The following is a 12257-nucleotide window of genomic DNA, read 5'->3' on the forward strand; positions in this document are numbered from 1 at the left end:
ATATTCAACACCCATGTAGATGGACAGGCAGAAGTTAGAAAATAGACACTGTAAACGCACTCAGGAAGCCATCAGGACAAGACAGACTTTATGGAGCAACGCTTGCAACTTCGGATTTTCCTGTGGGGTGTCATTCCTAAACTTTATTTAGTTTCTGCATCTCGACACAAAGAATCCTGTCTTCCGGCTTTGTGTTCTGAGCTGGGTAGGACTGAATGTTCTTTCTGGGTGGTGGAAGTAGTTTACCTTCTTTCCCTTCATTGTTTAAAATAATAAAATATTCATACCTTTTCACTTATTTTCCTGGGTATATGCAGAAGACATTTGCCAGAAGCTTTTGGTCCTTCAGAGAAAGGTGATAGACATAAAATACTGGAGTTGGGCTACTGTCGAAGCTTCCCATTTTAAGTTTGATACCAGGGTTTGGCTTAATGTACTCTGCTTCATTTTTCATTACGAACATATCCCTGTGCATATTCCAATTGAGTGATGAATGTTTTTATTTTACTTGTGATTTTTCCCCTTATAGATTAAAACTTGTTTCTAGAACATATGTAGACATTTCAGCAGTTTAATTTTCTTTTCTTTTTCCTAATTGTTTCCCAAACCTCTGCTGGGGTTTTCCCATTTGAGGGCCCACATTAGCCTCACTCACTTACTTTGTACTTGATTTTGAGTACTTTATAGTCTAAGTTTATTTTACTGTTCTTGGGATGAAGCTGCAGTTTGTATTGATAGGAAAGATTTGGTAGGAAAAACATACATAAAGCTTTTAATTTTCAAAATGTTAGAAGTTTAAGGTAAAATTCTACTATAATTTAGATATGTAATTGGTTATAATTTTTCTCCTTTGGGAATTTTTTTTCTAATGTGCTAACCAGTAAAGCTTCACTGTCAGAAGAATCTGGAAAGCAAATATTTGCTTTGGCGTAAAGTTTCGCGTTGTATAAGCATCTGTGTTTACCCTGAGTTTTCTTTGTTTTGAAAAAGCCTTTGGTTAAGGGTGTTATCAGATAGGATCATTCATGCAAATAATAAAGTTGAAGCACAAACTAATTACATTTACCTAGCACATGATAAGCATGGTATAAGTAGCTGTTAAATAAATCGATATTTTTAGGGAGAATTTCATTAAAATACTATAGAATATTAATATACGTAATAATGGAATTGACCTAGTAAAGAGGGAGAAATCGATGATTCAGGAGATCGATGAAGGAGTGATGCACCAGAGTTTACTTAGTTGCATACTTTGTCAAATTGAAATTTCCAAGTGTCTCTCTCCACCTGTTTGTTGAATGAAACATTAAAAAATGTGTATTGGGGCCTACTAAGTGCAGGGCAATGAATAAGTCACCTTTTCTACACTCTAGTCAGGGAGGTTCTCCACAGGGAAGCAGTATGCAATCCTAGATGGTTACAAATGCTGAAATGGAAAAAATCCAGGATGATGACAGAAGATGAATTTGGAGAAGGAGCACTTTAGTTAGTGTGGTCATGAAGGCTTGTTGGAGGAAGTGACATTTGAACAAAGTCCTCAATGGGAAGAGCTGAAGGAAAAGCATTTAAGGCAGAGGGGACACAGGTACAAGAGCCTGGAGATGGGACAGGGCTCAGAGTCTGTGGGAACTGGGAAGGGGCTGCTCTGACAGGACTTGGTGGCTAGAGGAGCCAGAGGCCCCGGTGGAATGCAGCTGGAGAAGGAGGAAGAAGTTAGGCCATGTAGGTGCTTGTAGTCTGTTAGCGTCCATTCAGAGTTTGGATTTTATTCTAAGAACAGTGGGAAGCCATGGAAAGAGTTTAAGCAAAGGCGTGAAATGATCAGACTTACAGTGATTAAAAGGCAGCTGTACTGTGGGAAGGTTGGATTGAAGAAGGTTAGAATGGAAGAAGAGATGCCAGGGTGGAGGGTCTCCCAAGAGACTCTATAACGTGCTGGTGATTTGTTTTTGTTTTTGGCGTCTGCTTAATCTGAACTCTCCAAACCTTCTGTCAGAACCAGCTGTGCCCTAGGCTTCCTGGGGCCTGTCGGATTTTACCTCTGCAACGGTGTGAATTCCCCCTTTGGTTTCCTCTTGCCTCAGCTGATCACCCATCCACCTATCATCCTACCAATGGTCACAGTCCTCCGGGAATCATCCTTGAGAGTTTTCTGTGTTCTGCCTGGAAGATGCACTGGGAGTGTGAGTCCCAGTGAAAAAGGGACTGCCTAGGGAAGAGGGCAGGCATTGTGGTGATCAGGAACCCAGGAGGATGACCTTGGGAGGTCAAGGACAGAGCAGAGCATTGCAGCTGCACTTACCAGCCCTACCCTGTCAGTTCTGGAATCAGAAGAGGGACGTGTTTTCATTTGGAGTAAAGTTAAGCCCTTCCTTCTTATCCTGGCAGTTTCGATTCGATTCTCATGTTGGAAAACAAAGGCCTGCCGGCGTTTACTGCTACCTCCTCACTCTGCCCTTCCTTAAATGTATGTAATAAAGTGGAGCCAGTCTCATGGAACCAACAGGCTTTTGTTCAGGTTCTTGGACACACCTATGGATTGTTGGGTGCAGACTATTCACCTACATTGTATCTCAATATTTTGTACATATTTTATTTTTAACTTATATATCACGTTATCAAGAATCAGGATAGCCGTGGCTGCTTTGGCTCAGTGGATAGAGCATCGGCCTGGGGACTGAAAGGTCCTGGGTTCGATTCCGGTTAAGGGCACAGGCCCGGGTTGTGGGCCCGATCCCCAGTCAGGGACGTGCGGGAGGCAACCAATCAATGATTCTCTTTCATCATTGATGTTTCTATCTCTCTCTCCCTCTCCCTTCCTCTCTGAAATCAATAAAAATATACGTATATATTTTTAAAAAAGAATCAGGATAAATAAAAGGTATCTCAAATAAGAGATGAATAAATCTAGGAAAAACTAGGATTGCTTTGTGGTGACAGAATGAGGGAAAAATCAAACGGGAGTGGGGTGGGAATTAGAGGAAGGATATATCAGTAAGAAAAACAGGAAAGGCTATAACTGATTCATCATGTGATGTGTGTCGGGGGTGGGGGGAGCGTGGAGAAGGTTACTATGTATCTTCCACTGGCAGAGCCTGTTAGATTTTTTAATCTGTTCTGCAATTAACTTAATTTACAATATGACAAAGATGTGCTTTGTTTCTATTGAAACATTTTGGATGTGCTTGGAGCTAGTATTCTGAGAGGCGGAAATAAACAGATATAGATTGTTTACTATTAGAGTAGCCTTTTAATAAAACAACCAGTAGTTTGGGGTCAGAATCTCCTGGGGAAAGTACTTTTAATGTAATTTAAAATGAAACCCATCCACTTGTCCTGTTCTCCCCTCAGGAATAATTCTGGTCCTATCCTCACCCCAGTTCCTCTCTTTATTCTCTGGGTCAGTTCCCCGTTCCCAAACCTGTTCCCATGCCAGTCCCCTTGACATGCCCAGGGTCTGTACATGGTTTTCGTTTGTCTCTTCCTTGAGGGGCCCTGTCAGCTCTCCCCTTTGGGGTTCTTGTACCCCCAACACCCAGCACTAGTCCTATTCCCCTGCTGAAGAAAACTTGTAACTCTTCCAAGCCTAATTCCTTCCCTTTGGGACAGGGCTTGTTCTTCATTTTCCTTTATGCGTTAGTGTGAATCACCAGAGGAACAGAGGGAGAAGAGGCCAGTGCCTCTGACTAACTAGTCAGGTATTGCGTGTGTTAAAAATTCTTGCGGCACACCGGTTGAAAATCGCCGTTCTAAGAACTAACATCTAACACATCACTTACTCTTTACAACAACTCATGACGTATCGTTATCCTGGTTTTACAGATGAACAAACCTAGGTGATGAGAAGTACTTCCACATGGTCACACAGCTTTGGTGGCAGCCCTGTGACCTGAATAGAGCTCTGACCTGAGAGCCTGCCTTGCACACACTGTCCCTCGATTTCTTAAGATATCGCCACATGCATCCCCTTCTTCTATGTAAATCACCTTTGGAGATACAGAGTGAGGAGAAGGGAGCACTGCGTGTCCATTGGGAATAGGGTTACAGACAGCAAACCACGCAGAAGGAACGCAGCGACCCAGTTCTGCCAGCACGAGGGGTCAGGCTTGTGCAGCTCTAGGTCAGAAATGGCCCATCGTCCTCTTGAAACATCACACATCTCCATCTAACCAAGAGCTTGGTTCAGAATGGGCTCTGAATGTTGGTCCCATCACAAGCACAATCATGGGCAACATTAAAAATGACAACAGCCAACACAACAGTAGCTGTCCGGTGTGAATGAAAGTGATACCTATTTTTTTTTTGGTCAAAATGGCAAAATATGTATTTTTTTGGTGTGCCACAGAATTTTAGTAATTAGTTTATGTGTGCTGTGAGATAAAAAAGCGTGAAAATCACCTGGCATTAGTGTTCAATAAATGTTAGTTTCTTGACTGTAACACCGTTGACCTTTTGGGCCAGATAATTTTTTGTTGTAGGGGCTATCCTGTGCGCATTGTAGGATGTGTAGCATCCTCCATGGTATGTAGCCAATAGCAATCCTCCAAGTTGTGACACCCTAAAATGTCTCCAGACATTGCCAGATGTCCCCCTGGTGAGAACTACTATAAATGTAGTACTTACCAGCTATTATATGACCCTTGCAAATCGCTGCCCTCCTAAGGTCTGGCTGGCCTTTGAAAGTTCTGTTCCCATCGGACACGCTTCTTTTTGTCTTTTGGGGCTTGTCTGAGTTGATTCACTAGCTGGATGGTAAAGTTAGTTCCTCCATTCTGGATTAGTATCTCAACTTGGTTGAGAGTCATGGAGTTAGAGTCATGGGACCTGCTCCTAGGCAAGCCAGCTGCCCCTGGGAGCCAGCCTGCAAGATCATCTTGTGACTCCCCAGCAGATTCTTTTTGTGATTCTCCTTTGAAAAGCCTAACCTCCCTCTGAACCCCCACAAAAGCTCCAACTTTTAATCCCACGTGAACGACGTAACTTTTTGTTCTATTTTTTTCTTAGCTGTGGGGGTTCTTACATCAGCCCTCTTCTCATTCTGTTTTATTTGGCTCCGTGGCCATAAGATAATTTTGTATAATTTAAATTGCTTCCGTTTTATAGAATAATCATACACTAAATTTACAGTAATAACAGGGTTGCTTTTTCATAATGTCAGTTGTAACCACTTAAAAACAAGTTTATGAACCTGCTTCATTGCTTCTCAGGGGACTCTTCAGAGGCAGTGTGGCACAATGGGTAAAGCTCCTAAAAGCTGACCACCTGGGTTCAAATTCTGACTCCACCACCTGGAGCAGGTAGCTTCATCTTTTTATGCTTCTGTTTCAACTCCGTTTCCTCTCAGTAGGTAGAGCTGTTGTGAGCAGCAGCCGGATTAAGGCGCACAGAGCACAGTCTTGGTTTATAATAAGCTTAGCCACTAAGTATTGAATATTGTGAGGTTGCCAGTTTGATTTAGCTTGAAGGAAAGAGAAACTTCACTGAAGGAGAGGCATGTGGTGTAGCAAACAAGTCCACATAGGTTTTGGATTCAGACAGATTTGGACTTGAATCCTAGCTCTACAGCCTGTTAGCTGGATCCTGGCGCAGATGGGTGATTTTATCTTTCTACGTTTTTCTGGAATAAGATGGGTGTTCTGACTAGCGGACCATGTTTTGGGTCTCCAGGGATTAGCATCAGTTCAGAGCTAGTGCCCAGTAACTCTTGGAAGGATTAGGAATTTCCCATTTCCCAGTGGATGGTCACCCTTGTGAATGGATGCAGGTCTCTCTGGAGGAAGGGAGGTCTGGAGAGAGATTGATGGGATCCATTGTGGCCCTGCAGAGGGTCACAGTGATCTTATATTTATTCTAACATTCTCAGGTCTAACATCCTTTGAAAGTTCTTCCATATGTGCTTCCTCAGATTCCTGCTGGTAAAAATTGTTAAGATTCTGCAAACTTCCTATATAATAAAAGCCTAATATGCAAATTGTCCCCTCGACCTGGAGTTTGAACAGGAGTTCGACCAGGGGAAGGGAGGGCCCTCATCTTCCCCCCTTCCCCGGCCGCAGCAGCGGCAGGGGCGGCAGGCGGTCAGGGGAAGGGAGGTCCCTTGGCTGGCAGCCCGCAGCCACTAGAGATCCCACCTGTGCACAAATTTCGTGCACTGGGCCTCTGGTTTTAGTATAAAGGCATCTCCTTTCAGAGTAGGCGCTGAACTTCTTTCTGAGTTCTGTTGGGCTCTACCTACCATTTTGAGGCTGTGAGGGGTGATGGGAGTAGGTAGTGAGGAGACTTGGCATCCCCGTGTAAAACAACTTGGAAGGGTTTATGTAGGGCAGGGCTTGGGAGCCTGAGACTCCCGAGAGAGGTGTAGTTGCTGCTTTCAGTAGGGATGTTCATCTGAGTATGGAGTTCAACATTCTTAGCCTCATTGTGTTTGCCCAAGTGCCTGCATCTTTGATTCAGGATCATTTTCCTTTCCAGCCAGTGCCCATGTGTCAGCATGAGAGACTTTCCAGGTTTGCTTGTTTAATTGGCTCTGCAACACTTAACCATCAAGTGTTTGATCCTTAGTCCTATCAGCTTAGCAGCTATAAGACAAAAAAAAATCTAACAGCCATAGATTTCCCACCCACCTATGTGGGAATTCATGACTTTCAATTTGCCATCTTTGTGCTTATTCTCAAAGACAACCAGAAGCAGCCCAGCCCAGGTCACAGGCTTTGAAATAGCATTTCCATCATCCATGTGGCCTTCCAGCACCTTGCCCACCCCTATATTCCGTCCTGTGACACCGTGGAAGGCAATTTGAGTGATGCCATCTCTGTGTGCCCAGGGACTAGTTCCCTACACCCCGCCCCCCCTCGCCCACCCCTTCCACCGGAAAGTGATCAGGGCATTCATCAAACATGCATCCCATTTTTGAGGGTCTGTTTCCTAGGGTCATCCTTGGTCCCAGTTACTGCATCAGTCACATGACACTCAAAAGTAATAGAAGGAGTTATGGAGTCTCTAATTTAGACAAATGCTGCTTTTATGGGGTTATAGGGTGAACTAACATAGACAAATGCTGCACCCCAAGCTTAAGAGGGGGCCAGTTACATTTCCATGTTTTCTAACAACGAATTCGACTACATATAAATCCTCCTGACTGCATTTCCAGCAGCAAATCCAACAAAATAGGTTTTATGTGTTTTTTTAATTTTTTGGCTGTTTTTGGGTTTTTTTGTTGTTAATCCTCACCCGAGCTATTTTTGCATTGATTTTAGAGAGAGTGGAGGAAACGAGGAGAGGCAGAGAGAAACATCGATTGGTTGCCTCCTGCATGGGCCCTGACTGGGTGAGCCTGCAACCGAGGTACATGCCCTTGACCAGAATCAAACCTGGGACCCTTCAGTCCTTGGGCTGACGCTCTGTCCACTGAGCGTCAAACCGGCTAGGGCCAAAGTAGGTACTAAGTGATCTTAAAGGAAGCCCCCTTCTGATCAGTTAAAATTCATTATACCTGAATATTCCATGCCTGCAGATAGATACTTGAAATCATTACTTGAATGTAATTTATTTACAATGATCACATCTGTCAGAGTGACTTCCTGAAATTAATCGCGGAGAGGGACTGGCAGACTAACCCTTTAAGGCAGCGGTTCTCAACCTGTGGGTCGCGACTCCCTTGGGGGTCAACAACCCTTTCACAGGGGTCACTTAAGACCATCGGAAAACACATATAATTACATATTGTTTTTGTGATTAATCACTATGCTTTAATTATGTTCAATTTGTAACAATGAAAATACATCCTGCATATCAGATATTTACATTACGATTCATAACAGTAGCAAAATTACAGTTATGAAGTAGCAACGAAAATAATTTTATGGTTGGGGGTGACCACAACATGAGGAACTGTATTAAAGGGTCGCAGCATTAGGAAGGTTGAGAACCACTGCTTTAAGGGGTACTATTTCGTGTCAGTGGTGAGTATGGGCTGCTGTGTGTAGCAAAGGTGATATCAATGTGACATCTTGAGTCTTTTGTCCATAGGTGGAATGATAATATTAGTATAATTGTGCTTTTTTCTGAATTAAGATCTATTGTAACATCTCTAATCAGGGGTCCAGTGCATCAAAATGATCCACAGTTGTTAAAATGCAGCATAGCACAGTGGTTAAGAGTCAGGTCTCTGGAGCCAGACAGCTGGGGTTCAAATGCTGGATAGGCGAGTTATTTAACTTCTCTGTGTCTTAGTTGCCTCATTTGTAAAATGGGCAGAAATGGTTACCTACTAAATAGGATCCCAATCTGAAGCAAGCTTCATCTGTTTGACCTGATGCTAAAAGTCTGAAAACCATACCTGGAAAAACCCATCAAACTAGGGATCTTTTAGGTGAGAGGTAGCCTTTAGTCCACATGAACTGTGGTATAGAAGCTTCCAGAATTTCTTAGCAGTAAGAAAGGTGGATGGGATGCAAATGTTTGATTGTGGTTTATCTCTTGAAATGGACATAACAGGAATTAAATCTCTTAACCTGGACCGAGACTTAACGATCAAAAGTAAATTAATGGTATTTTAAAGATTGTTTTGCTAATCAGTTTTGTTTGTTTTTTTCTGTCGGTTAAGGTTGCACGATGGAATTTGAACATTACCTCAAGAGGTTTTATGTTTTGGAGTAGCTGATTGTGTTTGTCCTCTGCTGACCATTGCTTCGGACTCATTTTCTGGTGTCCTTTTGAGGCCTTAAACCCAAAGGGATTATACCATGGACTACAAGGAAAGCTGCCCAAGTGTAAGCATTCCCAGCTCTGATGAACATAGAGAGAAAAAGAAGAGATTCACTGTAAGTATTCAGGGTAAAGCATATGGGGAAAAAATGGAATATAGAGAATATTTCCATTTCTGCTTTTCTTTCTTAATCTAGAATGTCCTCTGCCAATGTCCACAAATCCAGATTTTACGTATTTTTCCAATGCTGTATTCCATTACAGTACACAGGGACGACTTTTTCAGTGCAGATTTTTGCCTGTTTACCTAACCCTTGGAGAAACTTATGACACTTTCTGACAGACCCTCTTACCAGGAAGTGTGCATGCCTGTGGATATAATTTTATGTGCACTGTCGGGGGGTTAATGGACCCAGAAGTCATTGGTCCCATATTAAGAACCACTATCTAGAAATTTCCGTAGTGTCTTTCTCAAAATTTCCATAGTATCTTTTTTTTTATAGTATCTTTCTTTCTTTTTTCTCATAGTATCCTTATGACGTTTATTATTTTCTACCTCAATTTAAAAAATATGTCATCCAGTCATTTATCTCTTTTTTTACCTTAGAGGCAAAGCCCATTTCTAATTTTACTTTTTACCACCATAGTATCTATTATAGGGATTTATAAAGAATAAACACAGTGAATATTTGTTGAATCAGTGTATCAGTGACTATTATTGGAGAACAGTCACTTTTCTAATTAGTGTACTGAAACATAGACTATTGCTGGCATCTGCAGTTGATGAACTGACTTGTCTGTTCTGCAGTTGGGTTGGCTCTCAAAGGCTATAGAGCCCACTGAGGCTCTGGCATGCCCTTTGCCTGCTCCTGAATCAAGTGATCTACCCCAGGCTCTGCCCAGGGGGTCACCTGGCCCTGCTAAAGATGCCCAGTGACAAGCGACTTTCAACTCAGTCCATTTCACAGGGGAGTTGAGGAAAGCTGAGGAGTTAAACTCTTTGACCACTCCACTCCGCCTTCTTAAATAAGTGGAGCTGGGACCCCCCCCCCCCCAATGGTGGTTTTCTCTCAAAATCCCAGATAAGGAGCTAGAAACAGCCCCTCTACCCTCTCTGCTCCCTCCCTTAACTCCTCCACACTCTGCACCAAAGCCCACAGCTGAGATACTATGATGTGTGTCTGTCAGTTTGCTCCCCCTCAGTCTCTGTGTTGGTAGTAATATCTTCTTTTTTTAAAAAAAAATATATTTTATTGATTTTTTACAGAGAGGAAAGGAGAGGGAAAGAGAGCCAGAAACATTGATGAGAGAGAAACATCGACCAGCTGCCTCCTGCACACCCCCCACTGGGGATGTGCCCGCAACCAAGGTACATGCCCTTGACCAGAATCGAGTCTGGGACCCTTGAGTCCGCAGGCTGACGCTCTATCCACTGAGCCACACCGGTCAGGGTGGTAGTAATATCTTAATAATCAGTGTACATTTATCCCACATTTGTATAAGCAAAATTTAGAAATAACACATTGATGGTAAGAGGTCAGTGTACCTTGGATGAAATAGTGAAATGTGTGCAAGTTTTCCTTCCTTCCCCATCCTTACTTTGACCTTTAGGCCATTCTCTCCTTCAAGGGCATAAGCTCTTGCCAAGTTTGAGGGAAGTTCATACTTCGCCAACATTGTCAGTAGGTTATCTCCGGTGTCCTCCTGTTTTTCATAGTTGAGGTAATGCTCACATGTCTTTATATAGCTCTGCACTATGAAGCTTCTAACAGAATTGCATCCTAGGATGTCTTGACTTAAACCAAGTCTAAATTATACTTTCATTTATCCACTCAACAAATAGTCATTGAGTTTCTTTGTTATGCCAAACACTGTTCTAGGCAACTGGGGTACAGCAGGTAGCAAAGATGACACAACCCTGGTTCTCAAGGAACTTACATTCTATGTTGAGACAAGACAGACAATAAAGAAGTATTTTTAAAATTCAATAAGATCATTTCATATTATAATAAATATTATACTGCTTTCTGTGTAATCTTGTGATTTTTTTGGTAAATTAAAGTATTTTTTAAAATTTGAAGTTTTTGTCTATTGATTTTTTAAATTAGAACTTACTCAATAAACCCTTGTTAATCAATCCTACTGCTAATTAATAATTCACAGAGCTTTATCTGAGCTCCTGTAAATATATTTGTAGCAGTACTGCTTCAGCCTGGAACCCAGGCTTGGGTTCTAGTTTGGCTGTACTTGGGTAGTGATGGGAAGCCAGCCGCCTTACAACACCAGGAATTGGCACAAGTTATTCAAGAAGCTTGAAACTGGAGAAACCTAAGTTTCCGATCCTTTTGTAGCAGTCCTGCACCAGGCCTATTCAGTCCTGAATGATGTATGAGGTAAATATGTAGTCTAGTCTTAGAAGCATGGCTCACCTTCACTGGCACCTTGATCAGGTTCTTGACCCTCTACTTCTGCACACTCTCCATGTGAGCAGTGTCATCTTGCAAACATTTCTGACATCTTACACTTAATAGCTTCCTCTAAGACAGCATGATACATACTTTCTTGGTTAGGACCAGAAGAGCCATATCACCACCCTATGGCTCCTGTAGGGTGCTCTTTTCTGTCAGTCTAGATCAGGGGAGGGGAATGTCCAGCCTGCAGGCCCTATAACAGTGATGGCGAACCTATGACACGCGTGTCAGAGGTGACACGCGAACTCATTTTTTTGGTTGATTTTTCATTGTTAAATGGCATTTAAATATATAAAATAAATATCAAAAATATAAGTCTTTGTTTTACTCTGGTTGCAAATATCAAAAAAATTCTATATGTGACACGGCACCAGAGTTAAGTTAGGGTTTTTCAAAATGCTGACATGCTGAGCTCAAAAGGTTCGCCATCACTGCTCTATAAGGTCCTCAAAATCATTTGGTCTGACCTTGCCAAGGCATTAGGGGTGAGTTACTTAAATGTTTGACTCAATATAGCAGGCTAATTTTTAAGTTGGTGGTTTTGTATGGCCTGCAAATGGTGTTACAAATATCCAAATGGCCGTTGGCAGAAAAAAGGTTCCCCACCCGGGTCTAGATGGTTCATCACTTAGGTGTCTGATACTAGTGACTGTTCCACTTTCCAGGTGAATACTTAACTCCTCCCACTGTTGGCCTATAAGTGTGATTATACCTTAAACGATACTACAGAATTCGTTCAGTACAATCACATACTTTTCAGGGAGTTCCTTTCCTTACAGTATCATCTAACTATGAACTTGTGAGTCTAGCTTACCAATCTTTCATAGGGAAGGATAGTTTATACATGTTTGCCCATCTTCCAGAATTAACCTGGTTTACTTTAACTTGTCTAACAGATTGTGGGAAATTGTATTATAAACCCCAAAGCTGCTACTATCTCTTTCCCCTAGTCTTATATACTGTAAAATGATGAGATTGGTAACACAAGCCATATATCAGTGTGTCTTTTCTCATAAGCCTGGATTCTTGATATTTTTCTCTTTAGAAATGATATAATATTTGGGGGCGTCCCAGTTTTCTTTA

The 12257-nt window shown here is 42.2% G+C and overlaps 1 protein-coding gene across 18 annotated transcripts in view; it reads left to right on the forward strand.

Moving 5' to 3' along the window:
- Window positions 1-12257, forward strand: part of LOC118670911 (serine/threonine-protein kinase Sgk3) — a 105739-nt gene that overhangs the window by 51002 nt on the left and 42480 nt on the right. For 12 of the 18 annotated variants that reach the window (XM_036338422.1, XM_036338427.1, XM_036338426.1 and 9 more), the window contains exon 2: window positions 8603-8819. In XM_036338422.1, the coding sequence (XP_036194315.1) occupies window positions 8742-8819 (78 nt within the window). In that variant the 5' untranslated portion in view covers window positions 8603-8741. Of the gene's footprint in view, window positions 1-5196; window positions 5298-8602; window positions 8820-12257 lie in introns of those variants that run through there. The other 6 variants (XM_036338432.1, XM_036338438.1, XM_036338431.1 and 3 more) reach the window with 3 other exon arrangements.

The sequence above is a fragment of the Myotis myotis genome, unplaced genomic scaffold (assembly GCF_014108235.1).
Source record: "Myotis myotis isolate mMyoMyo1 unplaced genomic scaffold, mMyoMyo1.p scaffold_m19_p_16, whole genome shotgun sequence".
NCBI classification, from domain to species: domain Eukaryota; kingdom Metazoa; phylum Chordata; class Mammalia; order Chiroptera; family Vespertilionidae; genus Myotis; species Myotis myotis.